The 14,442-nt window shown below is 35.9% G+C and overlaps 2 protein-coding genes across 2 annotated transcripts; one reads left to right on the top strand and one right to left on the bottom strand.

Moving 5' to 3' along the window:
* The first annotated feature begins 1,682 nt into the window (after positions 1-1,682).
* LOC104217375 (protein NEN1-like) lies at positions 1,683-8,184 on the top strand. Its single transcript, XM_009767610.2, has 6 exons — positions 1,683-2,229; positions 3,264-3,421; positions 3,627-3,673; positions 5,268-5,331; positions 6,631-7,364; positions 7,774-8,184. The coding sequence occupies exons 1-6, from the start codon at positions 1,959-1,961 to the stop codon at positions 8,003-8,005; spliced, it is 1,506 nt and encodes a 501-aa protein (XP_009765912.1). The 5' UTR covers positions 1,683-1,958; the 3' UTR covers positions 8,006-8,184.
* Positions 8,185-9,585: 1,401 nt separating this feature from the next.
* Positions 9,586-14,168, bottom strand: LOC104217376 (vesicle transport v-SNARE 13-like). The gene is made up of 6 exons (XM_009767612.2): positions 13,972-14,168; positions 13,202-13,311; positions 11,513-11,571; positions 11,249-11,437; positions 10,223-10,393; positions 9,586-9,986 (listed from the first exon to the last, which is right to left on the bottom strand). Exons 2-6 carry the CDS (start codon positions 13,293-13,295, stop codon positions 9,834-9,836), a joined length of 666 nt encoding a protein of 221 aa, XP_009765914.1. The 5' UTR covers positions 13,296-13,311; positions 13,972-14,168; the 3' UTR covers positions 9,586-9,833.
* Positions 14,169-14,442: the final 274 nt, after the last annotated feature.

Below are 14,442 nucleotides of genomic sequence, written 5' to 3'. Positions count from 1 at the left end.
TTCTGCATTGTATTAAACGTCCTCCTACGCATAATAATTTTATCAACAATCTACTTGGATAAACCTTCTATTATGATAAGTATGTCATGATAAACGAAATTCATTTGCAAAAATAACATACACAGATAGAATACAAAATAATTACAAAATGCGATAGAGAACACTTCTCCCGCTTTTACAGCGTGAATGCTCAACTAACAACTTGTTTGGATGGTTGTTCCCCTTGTGTCGTATTGTATTGTTATTCCAAAATAATGTTTGTTTTGATTGTTTCATTAAAATTGGTTGTATTGTATTGTTAAATTTATTGTTTCGGAACAATGAAAAGTCTCCTTTTTTAAAACAACTTATTTGATGTGATGGGATTGTTTCCTAATTTTCTTTCCAATAGTCCTAACTTATTACTCCACAATTCTATTTACCATTTACCTTTTTTTTCTATTTTAACTCCAAATCTCCAACCTATAACCTACTTTATTTTTTTTCCAGAACTTTTGCCGCCAACGTTAAAGATATTTTTCCGCCTTCTCTTTTATTTTTTCTCCTAATTTGCTTTTAACTCAATTTTAAGGTAGTTTTCCTTCTTCAGTTTTGTTTTTTAAAAATATTTTTATGCATATTTTTTGATAACTTTAATATTTAAACAGTTGAGAGTATTTTAGTAAACTTATTAGTTACAGTACGATACAGTCAAACCAAACAACAAAATATTATTTAACAATAACAAATAATATAATCTATCCAAATATTATATTCATAAAATGATACGATACGATCCGATAGAATACATTATAAAACGATGGGGAACAATGAGGGGGGATTTAAAATTTTAAGACACTTTAAAACTTATACTATAAATTTTTAAGACGAAAGTGTTAAGAATGGAGTAGAAGGGACACTTTAAAACCCCCAAAGTTTTCTTATTTACAAAAACATCCCCTTCCTCCTTCACCCCGATGGATGTTTGAAACATCTCTCGTGATGTTTGAAACATCCCCAGGACATTTGAAACATCTCCCGAGAGATGTTTCAACTATCCCGGGAGATATTTGAAACGTCATCGGGATGTTTGAAACATCTCGGGATGTTTCAAATATCATTGAGATGTTTCAAACATCATGGGAGATGTTGGAGATGTTCAAAACTACCCACAACTTTTGTTATTTTTAATTTGACCCCCGAACTCCTTGTGTCCTATATTCTTCCACAAGACTTGAGAAGTCTTTTTTACCTCTTTTTTCCAATGAGAGATCCAAACAGAGTGTAATAGCCTGTTTGGCCAAGCTTCTTTTTGGCCAAAAGTGCTTTTAGGCCAAAATTTAAGGTGTTTGGCCAAGCTTTTGGAAGGAAAAAAAGTGCTTTTGATGAGAAGCAGAAGCAGTTTTGGAGAAACAGAAAAAAATAGTTTCTCTCCAAAAGCACTTTTTTGAAAAACACTTTTGAGAAAAATACACTTAGAAATAATTTTTTAAAGTTTGGCCAAATACTAATTGTTACTCAGAAGTGTTTTTCAAACTAATTAGCCAAACACAAACTGCTTCTCGCCAAAAGTACTTTTGAGAAAAACACTTTTGAAAAAAAAAACACTTCTCAAAATAAGCTATGATTTTTACAGCTTGGCCAAACAGTCTATAACAAACTAAAAAAGAATAAAATCATAAATCTGCTTTTGGTATTCCTTCCTTGCGTGTGAGGTGAAACTTTTTGTGGTAGTTCCTTCTTCCGCCTGCAAAGCACAACCCACCCACCCCCCACCCCCGGGTCATACCCCACTTCAAAATCGTCCACCGCAAGCAATCTTCTCCAATTACAATAGTCATCCCTTTTGAGCACATCTACCAGTAAAACATATATAGTCGTCCACGTTTATACATATTCAAATCCAAACACACCGCCACAACTATTTCATCCATTTCCTTTCTTAATTCTTTGTTATTTTGGGAGCTATATAAGAAACCATGGAAGATAGGTCGGAGATAGTATTTTTCGACGTTGAGACAACAATTCCGACACGAACCGGACAGGGATATGCACTCTTGGAATTTGGGGCAATTCTCATTTGCCCGAGGAAGCTTGTGGAGCAGGAGAATTACTCCACCCTCGTACGACCTGACGACCTCTCTCTCATTTCCCAACTTTCTGTTCGGTGCAATGGTATTACCGGAGATGCTGTCACTTCTGCCCCTACCTTCGCTGATATTGCCGACAAAGTTTTTGACATTCTCCATGGTCAGTTTCTAACCCCTACACCCATCTCTTTTATCTCTTTCACATGTGTATCTACTGCTTTATAGAGGAGTAAGATTCTTCCTTTTTTGAAATGGCTGAAATTTTTTAATTGAACACCAGATAAAACCATTTTGATTTTTGCTCTCAAGGGAATTGTTAAGTCGTTGAACTATAGGAGTAACATTCTCAGGTTCGAAATTTAGCTGTAACACTCTGTACGAGTCTATATGCTCCAATCTTGATGGGCATGCTTACGTGGATTTTGCTGTATTTTTTTCCTGCAGTAGAAATTAGATAAAATGGGTTGAAAAAACATAAGAAAAAAGGAATACTTAAGCTGATTCCAAGATATATGATTGAATCAAAGTGATCATGTAAAAATTTGATAGAATAACTTCGACCTTGTCAACTGCTAATGAAAGAATGAAATCCGGGTATATACCAATACCTATTACGGGTAAAAAGATGAAGATCGAAAGGAATAAATCTCACGGTCCAGAACATAAGCGAGATGATGAAACAAGGAGACCTAGGATGTAGAAGATCATAACATAAGTGATTCGGCAAAGTTGGAATTAAATTATAGGGAAAGAAAAAGCAACGAGCTTATGTTCTCAATTTGAATGATTCATGATCTAATTAGACGTTAAAATTTTGTTAGTGCCTGATGCGAGAAGTCTTGATGGGCATGTTTACTTGGCACCTCTGCTAGTGGGTTGTACCACACTGCTCGGTAAATAGACCGTTTTAAGTTTCCTTCCCTTACCTTCCTATGGAGGTAGGGATTCAGAATTTTAAGTTAGTTGATATGGAGTACCATAATCTGATCTACAAATCTGTGGTAGTGTGTGCAAACTTACTACACATATTTTTATACAGATATATTTTGTATAAACATACTTTTAAGAGCTGCTTTTGGTAAAGGTACTTTTGGATTAAATTTATTGGACATATGTTGAGTATGATGCTGTTATCTTTTATGTGGAATTGGCTGATTTTGCTTTTGCTCTGTGCTTGTTATGTTGTTTGTGTAGGGAGGATATGGGCGGGCCACAATATTCTGAAATTCGATTGTCCAAGGATTCGGGAGGCGTTTGCTGGAATTAATAGGCCTGCACCAGAACCCAAGGGAACAATTGATACTCTTGCTTTGTTGACCCAAAGATTTGGAAGGAGAGCTGGTAACATGAAGGTATCAAAATTTATCTGCCTTCTTCATGAAAAAGTAGAGAAATTAGATAATTTGACTCGGAGACAGTTGGCTTAAAGAATTCTCAATTGTTGGAGAAGTGTTTGTTTTTTTGCCTTCATTTGGAAAACACTTATGGGCCTTTTGCAAAAAGAAGTGATATCTTTTCAAATGTTTGAATACTGAATTGGTTTCATTCTGTTTGCAGATGGCCTCTCTTGCTACTTATTTTGGCCTTGGACAGCAAACACATAGGTAACAGAGTTTTTCTCCTTTTTTAAAATCATTAGCTTAATGCTCTTTAGCTATCCTCTTCATGGGCATGTTTCGTCTGTGGATAAAATATAAGGACATCAAGTATGCATGAATGAGTCAAAGTAGTACGTTATGTGTTGGGTTAAAAGAGAACGAACACTTATAAAGTCATTATCCTTTTATTGAACTTCTCGCGTACTTGGTTAGTGTCTTATAAAGTGTAAGATTAAATCGACTAAATTCTTCTATGTAACAAAAGGAATATGATATAATATTACTCTATACTGCATTTGGTTTTGAGAATATTGACTAAAGCAACTACTCTTAGGAATAATTAAATTAATCTAATAAAATAGACATTTATATAATCTAAATTCGGATAGCCTGTTCGGCCAAGCTTCTTTTTGGAAAAAAGTGCTTTTGACTAGAAATAGAAGCAGTTTTTGAGAAGCAGAAAAAGTAGCTTCTCCCCTAAAGCACTTTTTTGAAAAGCACTTTTAAGAAAAATACACTTAAAAGTACTTTCTAAAAGCTTGGCCAAACACGAATTGCTGCATAAAAGTGCTTTTCAAATTAAGTAGCCAAACACAAACTCTTTTTCACAAAGAGCACTTTCATGAAAAGTACTTTTGGGAAAAGCACTTTTTAAAATAAGCTGATTGTAGAATCTTGACCAAGCAGACTATAAGTACAGCATTTTTATTGGCATAATCATGTTAACACCCATTATAAAAATGAAATAACAATCAAACTAGAGGAAGAGAACCTAAGGTGTTCCAACTATATTATATACAATAGAAGCACTTCGTATAAAGTGAAGAAATGGCTTAGCCAAATTCCTAAGAAGTACCTTTACAGAAAGCTTGGATCAGTATATGGATTTTTTGAGTTTGTTTGGAGGGAAACATGATAGTCCGTTGTATGGTATGTTGTTGAGTCTTGTACTATCCTGTACCATCTTGGTATTTCATCAATAAGAACTTATCAAAATAAAATTCTAATTGGCCGAGACTCTTTTATGGGATTAATAATCCCATTTCAGCTTATAATTAAGTAGTTCCTTAATTTAGCATAATAAGTGGAGTAGCGATTGGATTCTGCTATTGGTTTTTTTTTGTTGTTGGTATCAGAACGAAATAAGTCATCCCTGTGGACCAGGCACATATTATCTTATTAACTTGTGGACTGGACTGAAGAAACGGGATAGGGTGTTATTGTATTTACTTGGAACTTTTCAGTTAGAGGTGTCTTGCTCAGTATGACCTGATAGGCAAAATTGAATATGTTTTTGTTGTTTGGTTCATGTCGTTCTCTTCTAGTTTGTTTTTCGACATAACTTCCCTGACTTTAGCTTTTATTTAGTTAGTTTTGCTTTAAGTCCCTGGTGTGTGTGAGACATTCACTTTACTTTCAGCAGATTTTGATGTTAGTTAACTGTCAAATAACCGAAAAATGTGTTGCTATTTTTTTCCAATAGGAAACACAATCTATGCTATTGAAGGTGATTTAGATGGTTTTGCTCCATGCAGTGTGAACTGCAAGCTTGTTGGGGTATTTTTTCTCACTTTCTCAACCTTGATGTTCTACTTTTCAGGAGTTTGGATGATGTTCGAATGAATTTTGAAGTACTAAAATACTGTGCAACTGTCTTGTTTTTGGTAAGCTGTTCCTCGACCGTACTTTTGTTTTTTTTCTCTTCCAGTCTAGGTTGCTAATATTAACAATGATTCTCAAACTTGGAGAATCTTGAGCGTTTGGATATGAATTGATTGATATTTGGAAAAAAGTATTATTTGAAGTTAAGTTCGAAAAAAGATACTTGGAAGTCTAATTTGACATGCTTTTGTTTTTTCTTTTCGTTGCATTGTTTTCCTTTTTCCTATTTGTCCATACGGCCAGCCATATGTGTTAGAATTACGGAGAAACAGATCTAAAGGAAGTGTACTATTTTTCTTTCTTTCATATCTTAGGGCCTATTGCCGCAATGTCATAACTGTAGACTACTTGCATTAGATTGTTATACCTTCCCTTTGTGTAACTTCATCCTTGGTTAGCCCCTCCTACACCCTCTACCCCAATGCCTCAACTTCAATAAATGAAGAGGGAAAAAGTTAAAAGAAAACCTGACACCCAAAGCAAGTATGGTCTGCAGCTGGAAAAATTCTCAACCATTCTCTTCTGAGTTCTTTACACGAATCTCTTTTTGTAAATTAAGGCAATATTCCTTCTGCCTGCCTTAACTGAGGTGTGAATTGGCTTTTGAAACTGACAACTTCGACAGGCTAGAATTCAGCATCAAGTGTAATATGATGGAAAAATCTGTGTTATTATGTTTAATGGTTGCATGAAAATATATGAGAAAGAGGAACTACTCCATTACTTGGAACAAGATTACTGCAAGCCTTTCAGTTTAAGCTATGCAGTGCGGATGCTGAGCCTCTGATTTTGATTATTGGGGCCACCTTTTGACAGGCTGTCCAATTTGGACTTGCAAAAGGGCTTTAGAGCATAGTTGCATATTTGTTGATAAAATTAAAATGTTGAATCAAAGTTGAAGCTCAAGAACTGATCAAAGATGAACCCAAGAAAAGCAAGTGAATTGTTGCAAATCTAAAGTAAACATAGAAGTGTCAACTCACTAACAGCTTAAACTTTTGTTGAGTCATATGGTTCAAAATGGTATCAGATCTGGAGCTCAAATCTTAAGACAATTCTTCAGAGATCTAAAACAAATTATAAAAATGTCATTTCTCTTCCTCTAAAAAAAATCATTTCTCTTACAGACAAGCTTTTAGATACGGCAGTTGACACTGTACAATCTAACTGCATGGCCATGCTACCGCATCTTACGAGGATATATATTGATATTTTTCTCTCATTTCCAGAACTTATGTTCTGAGCCGAATAGACAATTGAACTTTGCCGTGGGTTGAATAGCTAAATTGTTGTACCTGCAGGAATCCAGCCTGCCTGAGATATTAACTGAGAACAGTTGGGTGTCTCCTAATACTGCTATAAGAAGTCGCACTAACGGAAATGCTGTTCTGGAGGGGATGGGCTCCAGTACAGATATACCTTCATCGAGTGTCAAGATAGAAAGTCTGAAATCTATTGCAGAAGACAACATAGAATCAGATCATCCAATATTTCCACTTGTAAGCAGAAATGTGGAGATACCACATCTTCCTGAAACAAATTCCTCTAGGCCCGACGCTTTTAACTTGGTCCAATTGAGCGCCGAAGTAAGGGAATCCATTCAGTTAGACGACATGGAAGAAGAACCTGGTTCAGCAGATTCTCGACAATCTTCTGCATCAACTGCAACAGGAGGTTACATTGGCTGCACTGACTTCTTAGAACCAAATAATATTTCAATTTCTTCTGTCTCCGTAATTCTAGCGCCCTTTTATCGTGGGACTCAGAAGCTACAAATCTTGTACAACAATGCTGAATTGCAAGTTTGCTCTAGATCCCTGAAGGTGCGGTTTGGAATTAGTACTAGGTTTGTTGATTATGCTGGTCGGCCACGGTTGAGTTTTGTGGTGGAGGCATCATCAGACCTATGCCAACTTTTGGATGCAATTGATAATCTTGTGCAGAAATTAAATGAGGATACAGGTAGCATGTCAGAATGGAGGCCTGTGGTAAGCAGAAAGCCTGGCTTTATGAACTGTCCTACCATTCGTTTAAAGTAAGTTCTGAACTTCCTTTCTTTCTTTTCCAGACAAGTGAATCTGCCAATTTTTCCTGTTATTAGAGACCAGGAGAGCTTTTACTTGTACTGTATTTTCCTGGTATGCCCTTGATGCATATGAGATCAAATTTTCCTTTTCCGTTATGCTTTCTAATGTAAGATCAGACATGTCTGCTAGTGCATATGCTAGTCTTCCTTAAGATTTTCCAACCTGATGCACAAGTAATAGATGAGCTTTTAGTGCATGGCTAATCCAGGCTTTCCTAATTTCTATTGAAAGTATTATGATATTTTGTCTCTCCTGTCGTTCACACCTCCACAGCTCCACTTACCAGGACAACGAGCCCTTTTACTGAATCAATATCCCTCTCACGCTTCAAACTGATATTATACTGTATGTGTGCAGTTTACCAACTGCGGTGGATGCTAATATCTCTCGCTGGGTCACAGAGATATACCAGAAAGAGTCTTCCACAACACAGAAGCTCATGTTCAATAGGTTTGATGTGGCAGAACTGGATTCCTTGATTACACCAGGAACTCTGTTGGATGCATATTTCTCGGTGGATTCATACGACTACCAACAGACTGCAGGCATCCGCTTGGTGGCGAAAAAGTTAGTTGTGCATTCCTCCTGATCGATGAGGTGCCTCATTGACAGGATAACTTAAGTGTCTTTACAATTTGCTTCTGATGGCTATGTAGTTCTCTAATGAGGGAGTAGCCTGTACTGTCTGACAAAAATGACATTGCTTCCTCTAATCTCATATATTGGGTGATTTTTCAACTTATTACAAGTATGAATGACCTTTATACACATCCCTCTGTTGTTTGTCTTAACATCCGAGTGACTTAATGCAGCAATAGATATAGCTCTACAGAAATAAAAAGGTCAAGATACGCGTAATTTTTTATTGAACTTTTCTCTGACAAGCTTTACAAGAAGGAGAAGGGTATGGCATCGTATATAATGTTTTGATCACAAGTAGGGATAAAATTTGTATCAGATCCAAAAGGGAGCCGTCCTTTCGGAAGGAAAGTAGATGATCCTGTTAGTTTCTATCATAAACAAGTTAGGTAATGCAAGGTCCCCCTAGTGTTAAGCAACGGGATGGTAAAGTGTTTTTGCGTTGGATACTCTTTGCTATCAAGTAGTTACACTTCGGTCTCTTTCTATCCTGAATCGGAAATGAAGCCGGTCATTCTTCTCTGCATTTCAGTTCGACTCACAATTCACTTCTGATTCCGTGTTCCATAGCCTGACGATACAGGCGTGGATGCAAAAGAACTCAGCGAGTGAAATGTGCGTGCTAGGCTTTGTTCTTATTGCTTTGGAATCCGATCTATACGACATAACCTTCTCGATAATGGCTCAGTTGTGGGAAGAGTTGGTGCTATTGTGGGAAGACCTTCTAACCTGGAATTGCCGCTTCCCTTTAAACAAGTTGTGCTTCAGAAAACAACATATAACATTTTCTGGAGTTCATCTTCAAAAGCATTGGTCTCAAAGTATGATGCAAAAAGAAGAGATAATTGCAACTTTAGTCTCCTTCAGTACAGTTATAGCAAACTCTTCGGTCCTTTTCCCCGCCCATTTAGTCGATGCTTTACATTCTACAAAACATGTTAAATTCATAGCCATGGAATAATCCCCTAATCTCTCCCCTACTTAGAATAAATAAGCCCTAATAGTACCCAAAAGGGGAAATAATTTTGCTACAAAAAGAAAAAGGAAAAGGGATTCATGAGCTCAAGCCACTTCAAATTCGGCACCTTAGCCTAACTGTTCCATTACGCAAATATTTGATAAAAGTATACAAGTTCATCCCTATAATAAATAGCTTTTGTAGATTGAAGTGGCAGAAACAATAACCAGCTTACCTGTCTACACATAAAAAAAGGTTTAAATGTGAAGGACAATTGCAGGGTACATTTTTGACATGGCGTACCCTGGCGAAGAAGATTAAATGAGAAATCCAACATTTTGTAATTACTTTGAAGACAGGCACAATGTTCAAGGACAACCATCTACCATATAACTTAAGACAATCACTCGAGCTAGATGAACTCCCAACAGACGAAAATTTCTAAATCGTCTTGGAGTTTATCTAATCCATCATCTGGAAAGAGATCCAATGTAAGTTTACGAATTCTTACATCAATTGAAAGGACAAATAGGAGCAATATCAGGACCAATGCAAGGGAGGGCGTCTTGGGGTAAGGTAAAGCAAAGAAATTACTTAGTTGCATAGACTTAAATACACGCTACTCGTAATCAGTCAGGGATCACAAGATCCAGACATGTTAATTGACAGCACGGAGAATTACTTAGGATGAGAAGCATGTTTAAGGTTTTGCGAAACACAAGCAGCAAAAAACCCAAACTGACCTCACGACCATACGATGAATTCAAATCAACGCATCAAAAAAATACACGTTTTTCTGTACTGAAAGTCGTCCATTGAGCTAATGGGACAGCTTAAAATAAAGAATTAAGAGGATTGCGAGGACCAACACAGCAACGATCGAACCAATGATCCATTTATTCCTGCTCATCCTCCTTGACATGGTTGTCAGTATCTTCTTGCTCCTACTAATGTTATCATCTACCCCATGAAGCTGTGAAACAAAGAAACTTGTTTGATCATCACATTTGCATATTTAGATACTCTAAGCTCGACCTTACTTTAACATTTACCTTCTTCACATGAAAACAATAACTTAATTTTAGTTCACATCATATAGAATCTTTAGAAAAACGGCATATTAAAATTGGAGGATCTCTTTTTCTGTGTATGTCTTTTTCTTCTTAGTTCTTCATTCTAGCAGAGGAGACTAACAGATAAAAGACATACTGTGTCATGTGCATGCAGGAGAGACTGACGTTGCCCATGCAAATCTTGAAGAATTGAGACCCCAAGCTCCTCCGTTTCGAGCATCACTTTTCGACCTTGCCTGATCCTGTCACTTGACTGGTTTAGTCTCTCTGTTGACATCATCAACCTTTGTCTTTGATCAGCAGAGACCTATATCCCAATGCATCAACATTTGATTGAGCAATTGCTTAATCTCTGATGAAAGCAATGTTATCACTAGAAGTAGAATATTACTCCCTCTCTGTCCAAATTTATATGTCATACTTCCTTTTTAGCTTCTATCAAAAAGAATGTCAGATTTCCTCGCTTAGAAATAATTCTCATTTTACTCTTAATGAGATGATTTTTAGTCACATAAATGTCTATGGCTTATTTAGACCACAAGTTTGAAATTTTTTTTTTTTTCTGAATTCCGTACACAGTCAAACACCGTCATATAAATTTTTGATAATATTTTTTTTGATAAGATACACTGTCATATATATTGAAACGGAGGAAGTAGCAAAGGGAGATAGCACAATGGCTCAAAGAGCAATTCGAAGGAAAAGAAAATCATAGATAGCTCAACGAGGCTTGTGGATCATAATAAAGAATGAGAAATAATCTTTTACTGTCAAATATTAACTGACCCAAAACAAAGATATTCTGAAATACAAGAAACAACTTCTTGGAAGAAAAAAAAAGGCCTAAGAGATGGGCTAATTATAGGAAACTATTAAACCTACTTTTTTTTTCTCTACTCAAATGACAGAAAAGACAAACTAAAAATGATATAGGATGGAGAACCCAAAGGTATCATAGTTGTACGACTGGAGACTGAAAAGTAGCAGCTTTTGTTTTTTCCAATCAGTAAACAAGAGGAAAAAAGTAGCAGCATTTTTAAGGAGGAATCAAAGTAAGAGTGAATCTACTTACGCAATCCTCTCAAGGGTTAAAATCAACTTATTGTTCCTTGATAAAAAAAAATGAAAAGCGTTCAGAGAACGCTAGAAGAGAGCTGATTACCATCATGGCATCTGACATTCCAGATTCCAGCAACTCATCCCTTGCAGCTAGGTTAGCATTCGCTGATGTGATTCTTTTAACTTCAGTTTTCAAATTGTTCAGATCACTTTTGTATTCTCTTAACTTGGCAAGAAGTGTGGCCTTCACATTAGGTGGTAAGCTCCGAGCCTCTAGGTCCATTTTCCGAATCTGAAACGTGGATAAACAGAGTCAACAAACAGACAAGCAAAAACATTTAGCTGACGGAACTTTTCTCTGAATTACCAAAGCCTCAGCATCATCCAGACCAGCTTTTATTTCAGACACTTTTTGTTTCTTCTGTTCTGCGATCGTGAAGAACAGACGACAGATAAGCAGTTAAGAGGAAACAACATTATGTAGTTGTTAAAATGCAATACACATGAATCAAAATTCAAGCAGCAAAAGATATCTGAAAAAGTAACTTCTAAAATATGTTAGATGGTCCCACATTGGTTGAAAAGATGGGATGTTGTCTTTCATATGGTCTTGGAAAATCCTCACCTCATGATCTAACTTTTTTGTGGCAAGATCCATTTTCCTATCATGGTATCAAAGCCAGACCTATTCTTAGTTTTGGTTTACCCTATGTTGAGCCCCGCGTTATCTTATCCATGCTCAAATCATCAAGGCCAACGTGCGGGGGGTTGTTAGATTGTCTCACATTGGTTGAGGAGGCAATCCTTCCCTCATGAGTTAGCTCTTTTGAGCTTGAGTTAGACCAAAATCCATTTTCTTATTAAGAAAAGGGATAATCTTGAATTAAGCAGCCTGGTTACTTAGCAGACAGCTAATGCATTGAAAAAATATCAAGGAAAATAAATCTAGAAAGCATGTATTTGTTTAGTTCATTTGACACTGTAAATTTAGAACCATGGCATCTACAAGAATGTTCTCCCCTGCCTTATCCATTCCAGTTCTTGGATTTTGACTTCCTTCTCAAACTTTCTTTTGAACGGTTATAACCTATAAGTTACGTCCATACAAAAACCTTAACCAATGATGCATAGAAGAACAAGTAAAATACATCAGAAGTATAACAACGTGGTGATCATCACAAAGAAAGTGCCAGTATATACTCTGAAGTTATCTGGCTAATAGTTAATCAGATTAATGCCGTAATTTGAAGATCTCTGACCTAATTCTAACAAAGTTATATAAAATAACTTTTCAAGAAATACGTTAAAAAAAAAAACTTAGAATTAAAAAAAAAGAATTATGTGTATAAAAGCTTAAGGTCAAACATATAACATCTCCTTCTTGTTCTGGCTATCTCCTTTCAGACTATCTTGTTTCCTATTCTATGTGATAGAGTCAAAGCATTTTGGACAGAATCTGAAATAAAGGTTACATTTTTTCCTCTTATAACAATCGAAGTGCACACAACTAATAATTTAAAACGCATGCATTTTGTAAAAGAAAAATATATCAGAATTTGCTAAGTAACTCCATGAGAAAGTTAATCAAGAAGCAAATTCACTATACAACGCACCACCCACATTTTAGCTCAAGTTTTAGCCACCAATTGAACCTTTCATTGTTAATTAAAAGTTCGTTGTACAAACACATCATGTATTCCAGCAAAAAGAGGGCAAAGCCACTCAAATGTTTTTTTTTTTTTCGATATTGAGGATAAATACAGTCGACCTTAACAAGCTTGGGCTGGCTTAGTGGTTGTTGTTGTTGTATTCTTTATGTATCAATCTCAAACTATGTGGGTTCGGCTATATGGGTCCTATGCGTCCATTCAACTCAATATTTTTCGATATCCTTTTTATGTCTCAATCCCAAATCAGTAGGTTTGAGTAACAGGAATCCACTGCATCCACTCTGCTCAAGATCTTTCCATATACTTTTTTATGTCAAAGATTGAAGACAATCAATCACAGATATTTGAGAAGAAATGAGGAGAAAGGAGCTATTATTGTTACTCACCTCCATCGAGGATACTAGCCGAGGTGCACTTCTTCGTTAAATTAGCTGAAAGCTCACAGTATTGTCGCTCATATCCTTCAAACACCTGACTCATCTTGTTCACAAATTACCTTCACATAATAAAAATAATGGTAAATTCAACAAATTAAACAACTTTTCTCCACAATAGATTCGAAATAAACCTAACCGAATACAATTTGTTTAATTGAGTAATACAATTTGTTTAATTGTTATACTCAATCTGTTCACGAATTACCTAAGAGTCACAAAAAGGACACATTAAATTCAATGAATTATGCACCTACTCGATTCACCTACTCAGAAGATTGTTTAACTGTTTACTCATTCTGTCCACAAATCACCTTCATATAGCCCGAAAACCGTAAATTCAACAAATTAAGCCCTTTTCTCCAAATATTATAAACCTAATTGAATATAAATTGACTAACTGTTACCATAGCTGTTCACGAATTACCTTAGATTCACAGAAAGGATAGTTTCTCCATATTAGATTCGAAATAAACCTAATCGGGTAAGAGCTGTTTGCTTTTACACATTTTGTTCACAAATTTACCTTCATATCACAACAAAAAAGCAATTTCAACATACTGAGTACATTTTCTCCAAATTAGGTTAGATATAGACCTAATCGAGTAGCAATTACCAAATTATCACTTCATCCTAACAAGATTTTTGGGAATTAAATCTGAAAATATACATGAGTAATATTATAGCAAACAGAGAATTTTCTAAGTAACAAAATTTTGCACCTTGATCGCCGGCCGATCGGATATCGTTCGGAGATAGAGAAATGACTTTGCTTGGTCGCCTCGAAGGATCTAGAATTATGAACGAGAAATGGTCTTTTGGTCTTTGGCGATTTGCAGAACCGAATGTGTTGCTACCCCGCAACCGTAGAGAGACCAGGTGGACCTCATTTCACGTTCTAAATACTCTATTGCCCCTTGTAGCTCTGTGCTATTGCTTTATTATTTATTTATTTATTCTAAAGTGCTAGTATTGCTTTATGCGTCTACGTGTACTGCATTTTTTTTTTCTTTAAACATTCAACATGAATATTGTTACCAAACAATAAAAGAAGAAGAGTATTACAGAGCAAAATAGAGAGAAAGGGAATTCTTATAGATATGGGATGATTTACAATGAAATAGAACTCCTTTATTTATAGGGAGAGGGTGACTTAGCCACCAAGTAATAAACCCTAAAATCTCTCTAGAATA

This window comes from Nicotiana sylvestris, chromosome 10 (genome assembly GCF_000393655.2).
Source record: "Nicotiana sylvestris chromosome 10, ASM39365v2, whole genome shotgun sequence".
NCBI lineage: Eukaryota > Viridiplantae > Streptophyta > Magnoliopsida > Solanales > Solanaceae > Nicotiana > Nicotiana sylvestris.
This window is presented reverse-complemented; position numbering and strand designations above follow the sequence as displayed.

What these genes read in the sequence shown, in the direction of transcription:
- LOC104217375 (XM_009767610.2), top strand. Translation starts at nt 1,959, where the DNA reads ATGGAAGATAGGTCGGAGATAGTATTTTTCGACGTTGAGACAACAATT. An exon ending in GTGCAACTGTCTTGTTTTTG is followed by an intron (nt 5,332 to 6,630) that starts GTAAGCTGTTCC and finishes TTGTACCTGCAG; the next exon opens with GAATCCAGCCTGCCTGAGAT. An exon ending in TGTCCTACCATTCGTTTAAA is followed by an intron (nt 7,365 to 7,773) that starts GTAAGTTCTGAA and finishes GTATGTGTGCAG; the next exon opens with TTTACCAACTGCGGTGGATG.
- LOC104217376 (XM_009767612.2), bottom strand. Translation starts at nt 13,295, where the DNA reads ATGAGTCAGGTGTTTGAAGGATATGAGCGACAATACTGTGAGCTTTCA. An exon ending in GGCTAGTATCCTCGATGGAG is followed by an intron (nt 11,572 to 13,201) that starts GTGAGTAACAAT and finishes TCACGATCGCAG; the next exon opens with AACAGAAGAAACAAAAAGTG. An exon ending in TCCTGCATGCACATGACACA is followed by an intron (nt 9,987 to 10,222) that starts GTATGTCTTTTA and finishes TTTGTTTCACAG; the next exon opens with CTTCATGGGGTAGATGATAA.